Source organism: Eucalyptus grandis, chromosome 9, assembly GCF_016545825.1.
Source record: "Eucalyptus grandis isolate ANBG69807.140 chromosome 9, ASM1654582v1, whole genome shotgun sequence".
NCBI lineage: Eukaryota > Viridiplantae > Streptophyta > Magnoliopsida > Myrtales > Myrtaceae > Eucalyptus > Eucalyptus grandis.
In genome coordinates this window covers 38,648,748-38,667,976 of record NC_052620.1, presented here as the reverse complement: position 1 = coordinate 38,667,976, position 19,229 = coordinate 38,648,748, and the positions used below count along the sequence as shown (strand labels likewise).

General features: G+C 37.8%; 1 protein-coding gene across 1 annotated transcript; it reads left to right on the top strand.

Annotated features, from left to right (window-relative positions):
- Window positions 1-3,835: 3,835 nt before the first annotated feature.
- LOC104419758 lies at window positions 3,836-7,743 on the top strand. Its single transcript, XM_010031514.3, has 4 exons — window positions 3,836-4,024; window positions 5,275-5,432; window positions 5,643-5,720; window positions 6,344-7,743. The coding sequence occupies exons 2-4, from the start codon at window positions 5,295-5,297 to the stop codon at window positions 7,484-7,486; spliced, it is 1,359 nt and encodes a 452-aa protein (XP_010029816.1). The 5' UTR covers window positions 3,836-4,024; window positions 5,275-5,294; the 3' UTR covers window positions 7,487-7,743.
- Window positions 7,744-19,229: the final 11,486 nt, after the last annotated feature.

Here is a 19,229-nt window from a genome sequence, read left to right as displayed (position 1 = left end):
TGTCCATAGCTCCAAGCTAAACGATGATATATGATAAAATCTTGCATCTTTATCCATTAATTAGCTAATTAGAGTATCTTTGATTAAGTTAAAGCTTAAGACCATGACTGTCTTTCACTTATTCAATATCAGTGACATAAAGGGTAATGGTTGTAGCACACAAATTAAGATACCGTTAAAATATTTCATTACCAAACTAATAGTATTTAACTAAAATTGTTCTTTTATTCTAGGTTCTATACAAAGTGTAAATAGGCTATGCTTCAAATAGTACTTTTTTTTTTTCTATTTTTAAGATTTTTATTTTACCATAATTATGAAGTAACATGACTTTTATTATTATTATTTTTAACTTCCATATAACTAAAAGCATGAATTATATATATAAATTGTAATTAAAATAAGAAATAATTTGAAATTTTTCTTTAATTTTTTATTCGATAATTAAGCTACTTTCAGAAAAGTGATTATTTAGTGTCAAATTAATCTTCTTCTTCTATTTCTAATTGATGCAATTTTTCTAAATTTGAAAAAGCTATAGTATGAATACCCTCTTTTAATTCGTTTTCAAAACTTAACCTGATAAAAGATAAAATATCACAGATGACAAATTATATTTTATCACTCAGTAATGTATTTGAAAACACTTTCTCTTTTTCATTTTTAAAAAAATTAAACTCAGTAAAAAATAGATCTTTGAGATGACACTTCAATGGGCTAATTCTTATTGGTTGAATGTAAACTACATGGCAATCTTTTCTCTTCTCATATATCCTCAATTTCTTATTTTAGAAATATTGTATCCATAGACAAGCACGTAATTGATAATCCTATTTTACTTCTCACACGTTGCAATATTAACATTTGATTATTTTTTATCCTACAAAAACTTCTTAAAAAAATTCATGAGATATTATTCTTTTTTCCATATAAATCTATTTAATTTCTTTGTATGGTGTATTTATCGACAATTTCTTTCCATTGATCCAACATTTTTTAATACGATGGTTTTTTTATCTTTGAGATGTCAATTCGGTGCACGCAACTTGCTTGCATTTGCTAGTCTTTATCCCTCTTTTATCTTGTTTAAAGCACGATTCCAACCACTAAAATCAAAGAAAATTGATTTCATGAAAAAAAAAATTAAAGAAGGCAGAAAAGGAATACGGTTCTTTCCTTTTACGAATCAATTCTCTCTTCTCTTCGCCAAATTTGATTGCTCGAACTTTTACTCTAAAATGGATAACTTTAAAAAAAATTAAATCTCAAATCAAATATCTTCAAAAACTATTTCACAAACTAGACTTCTCATTGCCAAATCACCCTAAAATTGCATAGTCTCTAACCTTCTTGTCCTTGTCATTTTACCTCTCCTAATCTTATTAAAATAATTTTTAACATTTTGCACGCCCGTTATTGCTTCAGAACTAATCCGTAGTAAACAGTTAAAATCCAAAGTAGTTGCATGCAACCAACATTCAAGTTTTAATCTATTGATTTGTTATTCCAAAAATTTGATATTCTATTAGTTAAAATCATAAATATACCGAAACATGCCACTGAAAGACTCTATTGAGATAAGATGGGCTGTCAATTTTTTTAGAAGTCTAAATTTATAGAGATTATGTTAACATAAAATATTCAAAATAGACTTAAATAAATCCATTCTATTGCTAGTGAAAGTAGAATACCTTTTCGATAAAAAAAAAATTATAATTTGAAGTATGACCTTATTTTCCTATAGCCAAAAAACCTGATGATGAAGATCTGTCAAAGAAGTTTCCAAAATATTTTTTTACCTTTTAAAGTTTCTATTTTAAACTCAACCAGAGATCAACAAGGAGTAATAAAATCAACAAATTAGAACTTATCTGGTGATTGCGTGCAACCCAATTTTGTATTTCAATGCAAAGTACTAGAAATTGCATTGAAATTTTAAGAGAGAGGTAAAAGTAAGTGAAAACGGTGATGACTAGGCAATTTTTGCGGACGATTTAACAGCGAATAGTCCAATTTGAGATATAATTCTGCAAGAGATCTATTTTGAAAATTACTTATGTAGAGAAATCTATTTTGAAGGAAGAAAAAATCTGTAGGGCTATGTGCAAATAACATGTAGTCCATTAGACACATATCGCTTATTCGGATCATTCTGTTTTAAAACCTAATATAACATAATTGCAATTTTGCTATCATCTGTCGAAACCCATCTATATCCCAAGGAATTTAGACTCATATCTACTAATCCTAATCCACATCTCAAGAAGTCAATCATTCTCATGCACATGATATTTTGTAACTAACCTCATGAACAATTCACAGCGATCATCCAAAACGAGTAAAAGAAAGACAAATCGAGTGACGAAATTCTCCAAAAATGCAATACGAAATGATGACCCACGCGAAAATAAATTTTACTTCTCGAGAGAGTAATGTTAGTTCGGCACATGCATCGCAGGTCGAATTATTCGAGAGACCCGTTGGGGGGAAAATATAAATGGATGGTGTTGATATACTATGATTGGAAAGAAATAAAATTTTCTTTTTCGTATGTATATATGTTATATTCTCAAAAAAATGGGAATAACCCACCAACACAAGCATTATATATATATATATATATATCCAAAAAATGGGAATAAGGGCCTGTTTGGCAAATTGCCAAACAGTGCTTGTTTATGTTTTTTTTATTCTCGGGAACAAATTTCTATTTTTTTTTATTTCCAAAAGTAGATTTGGAACAGAATCGAGAATAAAAAAAAATATTGATTTTTTGTTCTCAGAAACAATTTTAGAATCAAATCAATCTATTTTTTCTTTTTCCTTTTCTTTCTTCTTGTTCTTCAAGCACCACCACCATTGCCATCGCCGCCACCACCACAACCCACTACCGTCCACCGTCTGTCGCCATCAGTTGCCAGGAAGCTCGCCAGTGGCCATGCGAGCCTTGCTTGGCCACCGGTGAGCGCCTAGCCACCAGCGAGCCTCACTTGGCTAGGTGAGGCTCGGCCGACGAGGCACAGCCTAGTCGAGGGCCGGCGATGCTCCGGTGAGGTCGCTAGTCATCCCAAGGCCAACAACCAGCCACCTTGAAGAAGAAGAAGAAGAAGAATGGGAGAAAAAAAGGAAAAAAAGAAAAGAAGAAAAGGAAAAAATAATAAATTTATTTAAAAATAAAAATAATGATTTGAAGTATAAATTGAAATTTTGCTATATATGGAATACATATTTAATTTTGTATTTTAATTTATTATTTATTATTTATATTTATAGTTTATACTATAGTTTATTATTTACTATTTAATAAAAAATTGATTAGTTCATATTTTTATTACTTAGTATAAATATAATTAATCAATAGAATTTCTATAATTTGATAAAATTTTAGAATGGAATAGAATTCTAAATTCGAATTCTTTTGAAATTGAAAATATAATAAAATATAATATGATTTCTTCACTCATGATAAGATAATTATATTGGTGAGTGATTCGTGAGAATTCAATATCAAATTTACATTCATCAAAAGGGTAATTGAAAAAGAATTGATATAAAAATTTTATACGATTACCAAACGCATTTCGTTAATTTTTTATTTTATAATCAGAAATTTTGTGCAGTTATTACACCTATTATTTTAGTCAGAAATTATTTCCAAAAATATAATAAAAGTAAAATTATTTTAATTAAAAATTATTTTCGAGAACAGAATGATAACCAAACGCGATATAATCAATGTGCGCAAGCATTTTCATGGACCGAGACTTGTGGTCTGTGTCTTTTCTTATACAGCTTGGTTTGCACGTTACAAGAAACTCTCTAGTTGACTTGACTTAGACACCATCGTCTTCATCGCTAAGCAAAACACACACACACTCTCTCTCTCTCTCTCTAAACTCGCTCGCTCGCTCGCATATGCTGCTCCGCTGGGTTTTCTCCGTATTGACTTCGGTCGTCTCCTGAACCCTCTCCCCTCCGCCACAACCGAACCCGATCGTGGTCTCCGCAAGCCTCGCGATTCGAGGTACTCGAAAATCTCTCTCTCTCCCCGTTGCGGTTTTTGCTGCCGTCGCTCTGGTTTGTGTTTTGATCGCTTGTTTGTCATCGCTTTCGAGTGGTTTTCTTCTTCTTCTTCTTCTTCTTCTTTTTTGTCGTTTCTTCTTCTGGGTTTCTGTTGATCGGCGGTTCTCTCTCGAATTTGGAGTTCGTTTCTCTGTGCGTGATGATGGGTTCTCTCGCGAGGGACGAACCGAGGTGATCATGACTGGAAAAAAAAGCATTTTTTGACTGACTGGGGGCGTGGTGGGTGGGGGTACGAGGGAAGTTGAGGAGGTACAATCTGGAGTGGCCAAGCACGTCTCTCTCGTCTGCGGACGACAGGCGATCGAACCGATGGAAAAGGCAAGCGTGTAACTCCGAAACCGCAAAATAAGCTCGCGAGTCATCATGGCTCGTCTCTTGTGGAATCTCCTTTCGATTTGTCGTAAATTTTTCGTCTCTCCGTTTTCCCTGCGGCTCTTGGGGTAACGTCCGCTTTGATCGTTCCTCTGTTGCTTTCCCGACTGCCTAGGGAAATGCCCTTTTTAGCTAGTTGCTCTGCTTCATCGCATTAGACGAAGCAGCTGGGTAGGCACGTTCCCCTGTTTCCGCTTGCGTTAGTCCGGGTCGAGGAAGAGGAGATTACTGCGGGTCGGCCGTTAAAGAGTGTCGAGGAAAGAAAAAAGGGATTGTCCAGACGCCAAAGATAAGGGAGACTTCGACTGAGTCCTCTGGGTTTTGACGATCAAGAGCCAACAATTTCAGGGTTTCTCCTCGCTCTCGAGTGGCTTTTCTGGGTTTTTCTTGGTTGATGGTTCTTTCTCGAATTTCAAGTTCGTTTCTTTGTGCGAGATTCCATGGATTGACCCTAATGCGGTTATTGCGGGATGAGAGGAGCGATGATTTCCTTGCGAGTAGTGGCTAGGTTTGACTAGTAAGGTTGATCAAGATGGCAACTTTTTTTGCTTTTCTGTTTGTTAATATATGATGTTTTGCGAGATTTTTGCTATGTGGGTTGAGTGGAAGTCGAGCTTGAAAATGATTGGGAGTTTAACGTGAAATTCCCTTGATTAATCGGCCTTTTTTCAATGTGTAAAGTCTTTTAATTTGTCTGGCATAACGCAACTCAGTTAATAGTTTCATGTAGACAACTCCTTCTTGATGATTATTTTTCTTGTTTCGACCTTTTTCGGTGGTGAAATAATTGCTTTTGAAATGGGCAATGTTAACATGCAGCTTTTCATAAAACTTCGACCATGTCGGCAATGACGGACTCGGAGTCAGATAGCATGCTGGATGACGGTTGCTTGTTGAGTGATAAGGACAACGTTTCTGAAGAGAGTGGTGGTTGGACCATAGTCGATCAAATGGAGTCCTTGGACCTGAATGGCTGGGTTTGTTCTAATAACTTTAGAATCCTATACTTTTGTTACGGAATAGATAGTCTCTCTATTGATCAGATACAGAGATAGTAGTCATCTTCTTGTAAGCATCATTCCATGGTACTTGACAATTTAGCCCATTCTTTGCTTCTTTAAATCATTCACTCTCTTGCATGAATGTAAAGTAATTGATTTGGAGACTCTTTACTGCTATTGATACAGTTCAGTGATTGGGAATGCTGTTCTGATGGGAGTGATTCAATTGGACAAGGAATGCAGTCCTTGCACCTCAATGAAGCGGTAAGTTTCGACTGTTCTTGAATATCTTGACTGTAATTTATGGAGAACATAGTATATCTGAACTATAAATTCTGTTGATTGGTTCTTATTCAGAGACAGATGTTTTAATGGTCAAAATATTTTTATTCTGTAAGTATCACTATATGGGTTTTTTAAATCATTTGCTCTCTAGAAATCATTCACCATGTCAACAATGAAGCGTATTCGTCTTTGAGATTCATTTGCTGTCTTATATGAATGCATAAGAAATTAAGTTGGTTTCTCTTACTGCTGTCATCATAAGGTCATATTTTATTCTATCCTCACCATATGAAGTCATAACCAATGAGGGAAAAGGAGACGACTTTAGGGTTCATTATGCTAGCTTCTGTTAGCTGTTGTAGCTGAATCAAATTTTGGCGGCTTAATTTTAATAAATGAGGAGTGGGTCAGTCTTTGTTTTCATGCAGTTTCGTATGGGGATAAAACTAATGCGCACTCCATCATTAATTCAACTGTAAGACTAAGCAGCACTTCCTTTTGAAGCTTTATGGTGAAAAGAGAGTGAGTTTGAACGTCTGAACAACTTAATCATCAAATCTCCTAGCTGCGCCATTTCGTTAACTTTTTCTTCTGGGTTGCAGGTAGAAATCTACCATCCTGAACGCTTCGTTCATCAAAGGTTGAATCCTTCTGCAGAATTCACCAGAAGGATAAGGCCGCCCAGGGTAACTTGCATTGAAGAGGTAGTAAGGGTGCATGTTCTCCCTTTGCTTCCTGCCAAATCGTTGTGCAAATTCAGAGCTGTTTGTAAAGGATGGAATCAATGGATTTCGAATCCCTTTTTAGCCCACCAGCAAACCATGCAGTTCCGACGCATCTCTGGCTTCTTTTGCCAGAAGCCTGGTTTTTATTTCTACTTCATTCCTCTGGACCCACCGACGCGTAGCATGCCAGATCCATATCTTACATTCATGCCCACGCATGTCAATATCCGCTCCATTTGCAGTGGCTTGCTTTGTGTCCAAGGAGTCGATGACATCTATTATATTTGCAACCCTGTGACAAAGAAGTGGAAAATGCTTCCGAATCCAAGTTTCTATCATGGACCTGGAACAGCGGTTTCCCTCGCCTTCGAGCCCTTGATGTTTAACTTCTCCCAAAATTTTGAGCTGGTTTGTGCGGTTCCGGTACCTGGTTCGGGAATTGTAGTATTTGAGATTTTCTCATCAAGGTCAAGGTCCTGGAGGGCCTCAGAAGACTTATGCTTTGAGCTGGCAAATGCAACATTCATTGGCGATGGATACTATTGGGGTGGATCTGTTTATTGGGTGGTTGACTGTGGGGTAATACTTGTCTTCAATCCGAGGATCGAGCAATACAGTATTATGCAATTACCTGTTGGAACCAGTACCAATGGTAATCTGACTGAGATGCATGGGGAGTTGTGTTATATGGTGGCCCTCGAAGAAGGCTCTGATATTGCTGTACACATATATGGGGTAATGGACATGAGCTCGAGGTGTCGGATCTGTATCCCGTCGGCATGTTCTGGAAACCCGAGGCAAGTTCGCCTTATGGGTTGTGTTGACGGGGATGTCCTCGTGGTGTGCATAGGAAATGTCGTGATATCGCATCGTGTCTCCACAAGAGAAACTCGGATGTTGGGCACAGACAAGATGCTTGAAGGATGCACGGTGATGAGGTATCTGCCCTACGTGAACAGCCTGGTATATGTGAATGAGCTCCCTGAGCCCTACGACCATCGGGAGAGCATGGAATGCTAGGCTCATGTCCCTTTTTTGGCGTTTTCTCTTCCCTATTAGTGTCACGGGCCAAGACTCGAGAATTCAGATCCTGACATTAGCTGTTACTAAGTTCCTGGTGTTTTGAGAACCCGTTTGAATTTTCTGTAGATTTGAGATCCCACTTGGGCTTGTGCAAAGATTTCAAACTTCTGTCAATGTGTCTGATGATAACTCTAGTACCTCTGGTACATGTTTCGGGGACTAATCTTAATGTTCGATACCGTCTTTCTGCATAACTTGTTTGGCCCTCTTTCAGCAGAATACTATGGTCAGCTTGCGAGAAAAGGTTAAGGTAGAGTTCTTATAACTAAAGATGGGGCATTCTGTCACACTAGATATTCCTGTGCGTAGGATATGTGCATTTGGTTCCATTGTACGGAACGGCTACAGGTGTGGAGTTATATCATCGTCTTTCCCTTTGCTTGTCGGAGAAGATCTGGCACTTTGGGGAAGTTCATAAAAAAAACCAGAAAAGATCCATATACAGCCCGATGAAGTTCCTTTTTTTTTCCACACGGACGGGTGTCCTTATTGGAGAGAGTTTTTTTTCAAAAATTATTTTTTCGGACTTTCACCAGTTTGATTCATTTGAAATGATTAATCAACCGAAAACTTTTTCTGTTTAACAATAATAATCATGTATAAAATTAGGAAAGTGAATTTTTAAATATAAAATAATGAAAAAACTTTCCGGAATTAGTCCTCTCAATTTTTTAATATTTTCTTTTTTCTTTTTCTTCTTTTATTTTTTCCTTCTCCCTTGAGGTCGTCGGGCCTTGATGACAACTGGTGGTTGGCCATGGGCGCAGCCCAACAAGCTCGGGCCTAGCCAGCAAGGTCAAACTTCGCTTGTGGCCTATCGGCTATCGTTGAGGCTTAGCAACTAGCATAGGAAGGAGGAAAAATAGAAGGAAAAGAAAAGAAAAATATTAAAAAATTTACACTTTTTTACTTGAGATAAATTATGAGCTTGAAAATCATTTTCCAAATGAAATTCAAATACTAGAAAACATTTTCAATAGCATATCATCAAATGGAGGGAAATTATCTATTTTCCTGAAAAATGATTTCCAAGAGAATATATTTCGTTATGATGAAGTTTTTCCATAAGCAGACGCACTTGATGATTTGTTTTGTTTTTCCAATTGACTTAATTGAAGAGATTGGTAGAATCGCCATTCTAATTAATTTTGATAACATAAAGGCATGAGGTAGGTTTATCGCCCCCCGTGTGGCCTTTTGACGAGGAAGAGGAATTGCTAATCATTTGAAAAAAGAGACGTCACCAAACAAGAAACTAGCCGCTTGGCTCATGCTTTGCCATTCCGTTCAACCACACCTCATACCGTCTCTTTCGAGATTACCTATGTTGAAATAAGCACCTTTGACTTATGGGTTTTATATTGGCTTCCAATTCATAGGATTCACTTCAAGTGGCAAGCGATCCACTTCAAGTGATAAGTGAAGAGCATATTCATCATGTCATGCCTCGTGAAAGAATGGTTTTTAGTGAACATGGCTCGAGTAAGCAATCTTGATTTTGGGGGGAGTTTGCTCTCCTCCTATTCGAGCTCCTCTTTGCCCTTTATGGCCGAAAATGAGGGGGTTTGGCAGTATTGAGCAACGATGGCAATAGAGGTGGCGGTTGACGGTGGTCGAGGGTGGTGGCGACTCGGCCTGAGGCTTTAGGTAAGTTCATATGCCGGATGGTTTGACCCTACGGTGTTTGGAAAGGCTTTTTCTCCATGTACTGGTTAATCTAGATACGTTTAGCTTTGCAAAGGGTTCGCGGCGCGGAATTTTGTTTTCAAAAATAAAGAATTAGAAGTGGTAAAATAGTGAAAAGTCATCCCACTTTTGGTACTTTTCAAATGGATTTGTCAAAAAGTGCTCGGATAATACCTATTGAGCAATTAAATAAAGAAAGTTTATAATTGTCAATGTACCACATATCTCTTTATCACGTGTCATCAGCGTATTGGGGAAAATTAAAATAATTCTTGGTAAAATTTGCTTAATAAATTGCCTTGAGATAACCTTAAACAATATCATTTTTTGAAAAAAGTTAGTAAAAACATGCGTGCCGTGTATGAAAAAAGCTGGAAAAATGTATTAGATAAAAAAAAAAAAAAAATACGAGAAAATTACCTAAAAAATCAAACACTTATTGTATTTATGTTAATTCGATTTTGCACATTTTAATCGTGTCAATTGAGCCTTCAATCTATTTGTCCAATTTTGGCTAAAATTTGCTACACCAGATGTCTTATATATATAATTTTTTTTTTGGTCGGAAAAACACTTCATTGATTAATACTGGGATGGTGGATTACAACTAGAACAAAAGTCCAAACATAATATAAGATAAAGTTTGTGCGGGGGATGGGATACCCAATTGCTTGGAAGAGAACCTGTGTTGTGAGACTTGGCGATCCAATCAGCAGCTCGATTGGATTCGCGTGATTCATATCACAAGGAGACATTCGGCATTTGGGCCAGCATTTCTCTGCGGTCTAGGACAATAGGATGAGAGGCCCAAGACACTTCATTTCGGCCTAAGATGGAGTCCACGGTTGAGATGCAATCACTGGAGATGCACACAGGGGAGACAAGTAGATTAGTTCGTGCACCTCAAGAGAGTTCTATCAGACCAGTTCGGTTTCTCCTTAGCCAAAGTAATGCCTGTTGGACGGCTAGGGTTTCTCCCATTTGAGCCGATTGAGCTCGAATTTTCTTCGCAAAACCTCCAACACACACCCCTGCCTCTCCTCTGCATATTCCGGCGATGGATCCCCCTAAATTCTCGTCCTGCCAAGAACAATCAATGTTGATCTTCAAGGCGCCCGGAGCTGGAGGCACCCAGGTACACGTTGTTTTGGTGTCATCGCTTTTGTTCGTGGATTCCATTTCTCGTAGATTTGTTGGGAGAGAAGGGCTTCGTTAATGATCTGTTCTCGTGTTTTTCGCCGGCCTTGAAAGATTAAAGCATTACGGGCTTTCCAAATTAGCTAAAGGGTGGTCGCAAAAATCTCTTTTTGACTTGTTGAGATGCCAGATCGAAGGTATTCACTTACCCATTGATCTGTTCTTGTTATAGAGGTTGGGGAAATGTCCATGTCGGTATAATATTTCTGCCAAATTTCTCTTGTCCACAGACAAAGCCAAAAGAGATGTTTGGAGGACTCTGGAAGTTTGTGACATAATGGGCATGTCGGCATAGGTGTGATTTTTCTTTGGTATAGGTTGGCTCTGGTAGGAAGACCTTCGTTACATAAACTCCACATGAAGTGCCTGATTTCGGGTGTCGTCTGTAGATGCTAGATTTCTATCCAAAGTTGTTTTGGTACCTGATATGAAGAGGATGCATGACATTCTGTTATGTTAGTGTTGACTGCTCATAATTTATGATACCGCTTTTGATCTTATACTCCCCTAAATTATGTCCTGTCCATATTAGACGGTTAGGTCTGGTAAATATGCTGAGTGTGGTTGCTTGAATTTCCTCTGAGATGTGGCTGTCAAAAAGCTCTGTGATAATCTGATTTTTCCATGTACACGTAGTTGAATCAATGATCTCTGCCACTAGCTGAGGATCATCTTGGTTCGCCGGTCCACCAATTCTTCCTGACATTAACCAACGATCATCTCTCAAGTTGATAGATTTACCGTCCCCGACCTCCCATTTTAGATCAAGTTGTAGGGCATCACGGCCTATTAAAAGACTCTGCCAACCCCAAGATGGTCTGGCTCTTTTTGTAGCAGTCCATAGATTACCATTGGGGAAGTAGAGGCCTTTAAATATTCTACTCCACAAGATCTCAGGGGCTTTCTCTAATCTCCAGGCTTGTTTTCCCAACATAGCTTTATTTAATTCCACTAAATCTTTAAACCCCATTCCTCCTTGTCCCTTCCTCTTCTTCAAAACTTCCCAATTCTTCTAGTGAATACATTTTTGTTGTGCATTTTGTTTCCACCAGAAGGCTGAGATTTTTCTTTCGATCACTTGACAAATAGATAGAGGTATTTTGAAGATATTCATGGCATATTGAGGTAATGCCTGAACAACCATTTTAATTAGCACATCTTTCCCTGCCTTCGATATTAATTGCTCTTTCCATCCCTCCAGTTTTCTATCCACCCATGCTATGATTCAATCTAACATATGTTTTTTAGTTTGGCCCCAATCAAATGGTATCCCTAAATATTTCCCAGTTTTTTCTAGGATAGGAACCCTCAGTTCAACTGCAATATTTTGTTTCAAATCCTGTGTACAGCTGGCCCAAGAAAAACTCCAAATTTGTTAAGGTTGATCGACTAACCAGATGCAAAACAATAACAATTCAGAATATTGGCAAGGTTATGAGATTCCCTAAGAGGTCCATCCAAGAAGAAAATGGCATCATCCGCAAAGAATATGTGAGATAAGATAGGGCAGTGTGGATTTAATTTGATGCCCTTTAAGGTTCCATCCATGATAGCATTATGCACCATATAGGGGAGAACATAAGCCAAAATAATGAACAGATAAGGTGAGAGAGGATCCCCTTGTCTAATACCTTTAGTTGGAGTGAAAGATTCCCCTGGTTCGCCATTAATTAACACATGTGAAAGTGGGCTGAGGAGATACAAAATTTGACCATTTTCACTCATTTCTCATTGAAACCCATCTTCTTCATACAATCACATAAAAAGTCCCACTCAACTCTATCATAAGCTTTTTGCATGTCCAGCTTTAGCACAGCTTGGAATTTTCTATGTCTCTTTCTAACCCATAGTTGATGTAAGACTTTTTGAACAATAAAGATATTGTCTTGTATTTGCGGCCCCCGACAAATACGCTTTGTTTCGGGGATATGATGAATGGGAGCCAAGGTTTGAGTCTATTTGCCATGACCTTTGTAATAACTTTGTAGCTAAAATTGCACAAACTTATTGGTCGGAATTCTGTTATGCTCTCAGGATTTGCTACCTTGGGGATAAGTGTGATAAAGGTCTCATTAAGAGTTGTATCAAATCTGCCTTATTTAAAAAAAGAATCCACTAGATTAAATATGTCTTCTTGAATAATAGCCCATTGACTCTGATAAAAAAGATCACTTAAACCGTCTAGTCTAGGGGCTTTTGCTGCCCCCATTTGGAAAAACGCTAGCTTCACCTCCTCCATAGTTATTTGTGATGTTAACAGCTCATTCATTTCCTCATAAACACCAATTGGACAATGCTCTAAAACTAGCTGATAATAACGAGAACCCACAAATTTATACAACTCTTGGTAATAAGCTGTTATGTGTTGTTTAATGATGCGAGGCTTTCGACTCCACCTATTCTCTTCAATCTTCAGCATCTTGATTTTATTCCTTTGTCTCCTCTGAATTGTTGTAGCATGAAAAAATTTCGAGTTTTGATTGCCCTAGTTTAACTAGTTAATTCTGGATCTAATGCCCCAATACATTTCTTCTTGGCACCACAATGAACTGATTTTCTCAATGATATTATTGTATTCCTCTGCCTTGTCATTCTAGTTTGCCTTGTTAGTGATTTGAATGAGCTGATTTCTAAGTTGGTTAATTTGTTTAGATGCATTTTTAAAAGATTTCCTGCTCCATTTTCTCAAATCCTCGGTTACCGTTTTTGTTTTCCGGACCAAATCTCCTTGCTGCCAATTCTCTAACTTCCAAGCCTTGTCTACTACATATGCACATTCTGGATGATCTAACTAGGGGCAAGCACGGGTACCAGGTAGAACCGAGAACCGGAGAACCGGAACCGGAGGTTCGGTTCGGTTCCCGGTTCTTAAAGGATTGGTTCCGGTTCTCGGTTCCATTTTTCCGGAACCACCCGCGGAATCGGAACCGGTTAGGGTTCCAAAAGGAACCCCCGGCACTCGGCGCTCCAAGTCCATACTCCGGCCTCCCGTCCCGTATCTTCCTCGCCTCCTCGATTTCGGTTTCACTTTCAAGTTTCAACCGGACGCCACTTTGAGTCTCGCCGTTGGACGCCGCTCGCCCTCAAGGCCACCGCCGCCGAACGCCGATCCCGACGTCGCTTGACGCCCACATTCGCGACACCCGAGTCTTGAGTCGCCGTTGCCCGAAGACCCCGACCGACATCCTTGCTCACTGCTCAACGCCGGCCACCGTCGCCGAACGCCGTTGGACGCCAGTCCCCGACGTCGCTCGACGCCCGCATTCGCGACACCTGAGTCCCGAGTCGCCATTGCCCCGAAGACCCTGACCGACGTCCCTGCTCACTGCTCAGTGCCGGCCACCATCGCTGAACGCCGCTCGACGCCCGTCGCTGCCATGCTCTGCCTCAACGCTCGTCGCCGACTACCCGACGCCCCTACTACTGGGTGACCCAGCCCGGGTCCTCCTCTACTCCACCGCTGCTACAACCAGACGCCAGAAGCCACTGTTTCGACCGTGATTTTGACCCACAACGCCGTTGCTGCTGTCTCCACCTCTGCTCCGATGACCCGACGCTAGCAGTCGCGACACCCATTTCGAAGCGACGGAAAACCACATCGCCAGAGCTCGCTGTGGATTTTCAAAGCTCCGATCAAGGCTATTCCGCAAGTTGTTAAGTCGTTCTTCACAGATTTGGTGTCGAAGATCAAACGAATACTGAGATTTCTTCTTCAAGCGGAGGAACAACTCTAACCATACGCTCTTCATCGTCGTCAATCGAGACCTCAATCCACCAAACAAACCAGGTGCAAAATCTCGCTCCAAACACTCTATTATGTCTTTGTTTTGGCCAAGAAAGACTCGCTCGCTTGGTTCGATGGTTTGAATTATATGATGTCTGGTGAGAAAACGGTTTGCCAGATATGTGATAGAAATTAATTTATCTCATTAGATTGTTCATTCGATTGTACATAGGGTTTGCTAGTATGAATATTAGTGCTGGAGGAGCGACACCATTGCATATTGCTGCTGATAATGGGAACCCAGAAATCATAAACTGCTTATTAGATGTTGGAGCCGATCCCAATATCATGGATGAGGTTCAGAACTTTTTTTGGTCTTAAAAAACCATTTATACTGCTTAAAAGTATAGGAAGACAAAGTTTTGTTTTCATAATACATAAATGTATCAGCATTGTGATATAGTCCTATACCCAAAGGTTGGATGCTATAAGCAACAAGGTTACCAGAATTCTCGCAATAAAGGCGTTAGTTTGAAACTTCACTAAAGGCCCTTGAATCCACATGCCTTGCGATAATATACAGTGCACAATTCACACAAGAATCACATGACCAAGCAACATGAGTAGACACTTTTTCATAACTCTTTCATTTCATTGCTAATATTGTTCTGTCCTCACTGTCAGCATGTTACTGGAGCTTCTAAAACTGGAAGTACAGGAAAACTTGAACTTCAAAATTGAGAGAACAATTCTCAAAGTCTCTAAACAAATGCAAATGCAGAGATGGTTTGAACCATTTTTACAACAGTATATCAACAGCAAAAACAAAGACTAAAGCTTGCTTGTTTTGTATATCATTAAATTAAGTTAAGATGGTTGATAAATAGTTCCTTTTATACTAAAGATGGGAAATAGATATTTATGATTACTTAGAGTTTTGCTTGGTTTGGTGCCTTATCATAAAATAATGGCATATTTGAATAAATCTTTTGCATTTGTATTGATAATATGATATAGTCCTAAAGTTGTGTATTGATTTGGTTTTTAGCAATTGCTTGCATATTTTATAACTCAATTCACATCATGTTTTGAATTTTCTAATTATATTCTATTATTGTTGTGTAGTGCAAAATTAATGTATCAAGATAACACGTCAATGGAGGTGGAGGGACGTGAGGAGATGACTTCGAGTATGGAATTTGAGTTTTCTGACAATGAAATTGAAGAAGATGCACCCCTTACCTTGAGTGCCACAAATAAGGTATCCGATTTTCATCATTCTCATGATAAGAAACATATATCTAAATGCTGAAATCATTATTAAAAAATCAGTGATAAGGATGGAAAAATATATCAAGTGAAATGCATTCATTGTAGGTCCATGCTTAAATACCGTGTTACTAATAGTACTTCTGCAATGAGGAAGCACTTAAACACATGTAAGAGGTTTCCTCGTAATCTAGATAAGAGGCAGAAATTCTTTGTACCACGTAATGTCAACATGGTTGGCAAGGCAGGAGGAGATTCTAGTACTAGTAACATCTTATCGACATTGTCATTTAATCAAGAACGAGCTAGGCACATGCTTGCTCGGTTTATCATCCTTGATGAGCAACATTTTTCCTTGGTTGAGCGTGTTGGATTTCGTGAATATGTTACTGAGATACAACCTTTCTTCAAACATATATCACGTTTCACAATGACAAAAGATTGCATGAAGTTGTTTTTATGTGAAAGAACTTCTTTGAAGAATTATTTTGGAAAAATTAATTCTAGAATCGCACTCACGACTAATACATGGAGTTCCAATCAAAATCTGAATTATTTGTGTCTCACTGCACATTTTATTGATGAAAATTGGAAGTTGCATAAAAAAATCATCAACTTTGTGGTGATGCATAGTCACAGGAATAGGGAGATTTGGAAAATGGTGGAGACATACATTGAGGAGTGGGGAATAGAAAAAAAGGTGTCCACAATTACCGTGGATAATGCTAGGTCGAATGATGTTGCAATTGGCTATTTGAGGGATAAACTTTCCAAACAAAGGCCGTTGATATTAGATTGTAGTATTTTGCACATGAGATGTACAGCTTATATATTAAATTTGATTGTGATAGATGACTTGACTACGGTACGTGACTCCATTGCACATATCCAAAATGTGGTTAGGTATGTAAGGAGTTCTCCCACAAGAGCCCAAGGATTTAAATCTTGCATTGAGAGATAAAAGATCACTTATAAGGGTTTCCGTAGTTCTTGATGTTGCCACTAGATGGAACTCCACTTACCTCATATTAGATACCGCCATAAAGTTCAGAAAAGCTTTCGAAAGGATGGAAGATCACGATCCATCTTTTGTAAGTGAGCTAGATCATGAAACTCCTAGAGATGATGATTGGGAAAATGCTATTATTCTTTCGAATTTTCTAAAAGCATTCTATGATGACACAAGAAGATGTTTAGGACTTCATATGTTACTTCAAATGATTATTTTGAATTGATGGCTCTTTTGTATAAATATTTGAAAGATGCGGTCAATGTTTCGGATCATAAGTTTCAAACTATGGGTTTGAAAATGAAAGAAAAATTTGACAAATATTATGGAAGCTTGGATAAAGTGAATATTATGGTGTTGATTGCAGTTGTGTTAGATCCTAGAGCCAAGTTAAATTATGTGAGATTTTTGTATGGACAAATTTATGATGATGAATTGAAGATTGAAGAGATGCATTGCAATGTGAAGAATACATTGGAGCATTTGTATGGATTTTATGAGTAATCTTCTCTTATTTCAAGTGATCAAGATTTTGGTGGCCATAATTTGGGTGCAAGTAGTAGTAGTTCCACTTCCCAACCCGATACGAATGGTAGTGAAGAACTAAAGATGTATGATGCCAAAGATTGGAAGAAAATGTTTTTATACTCGAATAAACAAGGGCACGATAATAACAAGTCCGAGCTTGATGAGTATCTTCAAGAAAAAAATGAAAAAGATCTTGATCTTGACATTTTGATTTGGTGGAAGGCTAATGGTTCAAAATATAAGATCCTTTCTTTGATGGCTCGAGATGTTTTGTCCATTCCTGTAACAACCGTTGCTTTAGAGTCAACTTTTAGTACATCGGGTCGTGTGCTTGATGGCTTTCGAAGTTCTTTAACTCCCAAAGTAGTTGAAGTTTTGATTTGCACTTAAGATTGGTTGAGGGCCGCTCGTGTACCGCTTAGTGATGAAGAGTGTATTGAGAACGCAGAACAATTTGAATTAGGTAAGTAATGTTTATATCTTTATATATTGTAATTCTTTTTGTATATTTTATAAGTGAATATTTTATTTAACCTCTTCTTTTTCTTTTTTCAGATATGGTTGGCCTTAATGCGGAGATTATTGTTGATAAATAGAGTTGGTGGTGTCGCAGCTGCAATGGATTTAGCGGTAGAGAATTCAAACAATGTTTTTTATTTGCTTTGTGCTGCTTTAACTATGTTGTCAAAGAGTTTAGGAGCCTTTAGATGGTTGTTGTGATATCACCATTGATAAGTTTAATGCATGGAAAAACATTGTTGTCAAAGAGTCAATGTTTTGTTTTATTATTTTTATAGCTCAGGAAGTATATTTATGGCATGATTTTGATATTAAAGGATCATTACGACAGTGCTGAAGAGTCCGATAATATGCGTGTATGTTATAATTTTTTTTTATTCATTTTTAGAGCGTGTGTGTTATAATTCAACTCTAAAAATGAATAATAAAAAAAAAAGAAACTGTTGGCATTTGTATGTTTGCTAAGATGTGGGAAGTTACAATGTAGTATACGCGTACATTATAGATTTTTTTGGTAACATACGCATACGTTATATTTTTTTTTGGTAACGTGCGCGCACGTTATAGATTTTTTTGATAACGTGCGTGCACGTTATAGTTTTTTTTTTATAACGTGCGCGTACATTATATTTTTTTTTGATAATGTGCGCGTACATTATAGTTTTTTTTTATAACGTGCCGATACGTTATTTTTTTTTGGTAACGTGCGTATACGTTATATTTTTTTTTGGTAACGTGCGTATACGTTATATTTTTTTTTGGTAATGTGCGCGTACGTTTTTTTTTTTTTTTTTTTTTTTGGTAACATGCGCGTACGTTTTTTTTTTTTTTTTTTTTTTGGTAACGTGCGCATACGTTATAGTTCAAATATGAAAATAACAAAAAAAAAACTGTTGGAACTTGGAACCGACCCTGGAACCTGTACCCGAGGGTAGGTTCCAGGTTCCAGACGAAACCAAACTGGAACCTGGAACCGCTCACCCCTAGATCTAACCAGAAAGCCTCAAATCTTAAAAGTTTGTATTTTCTGTTTACCTGCATTTAAGTATAATAACAAGGAACTATGATCATATCCTATTACTGGAAATGCAAAGGCTTCGGCATTGGAAAATAAAAGCCTCTATTCTAGGTTGCAAAAAGCTCGATCAAGCTTTTTTTTAACTAAATCTTCCCCGTCACTTTTATTTGTCCACGTGAATGTGCACCCCTTGCTTTCAATATCTATTAGAGAACACGAATCAACAAAGTCCCGAAAAGCTGTCATTCAAAATCTTTTTGTGTCTTCGGTCCATCTTCTCCCAATGCTATAACACCTCATTGAAATCACCAATACAAAGCCAATGTGTTGTTGTCAATCTATTTCTAGCATGAAGTAAGTTCCAAAGAGATACTCTCTTTCTTGGAAGTTTATTGATGCATGTAAGAAAGAAATCTGCATTTTAAAACTATTTCCAACCATAATGCCTCTCTTGGAAGTTTGTTGATGCATGTAGGAAAGAGATTTGCATTTTAAAACTGTTTTCAACCATAATCCATGAAAGATCAATTAACTCTTGGCAGCTATGCTCAATAGTAAGGTGCACCGAGTCATCCCATAATAATACCAAGCCTCCCGCTGTTCCGATATGATTTACAGCAAATATATAAGAAAATTTTAGATTTCTTTTGATGTTTTCTACCATCTGGTGCTGATTTTTTATTTCCATAAGAAAAACCAAATTAGGTCTCTCGCGAGCCACTAAGGCTCG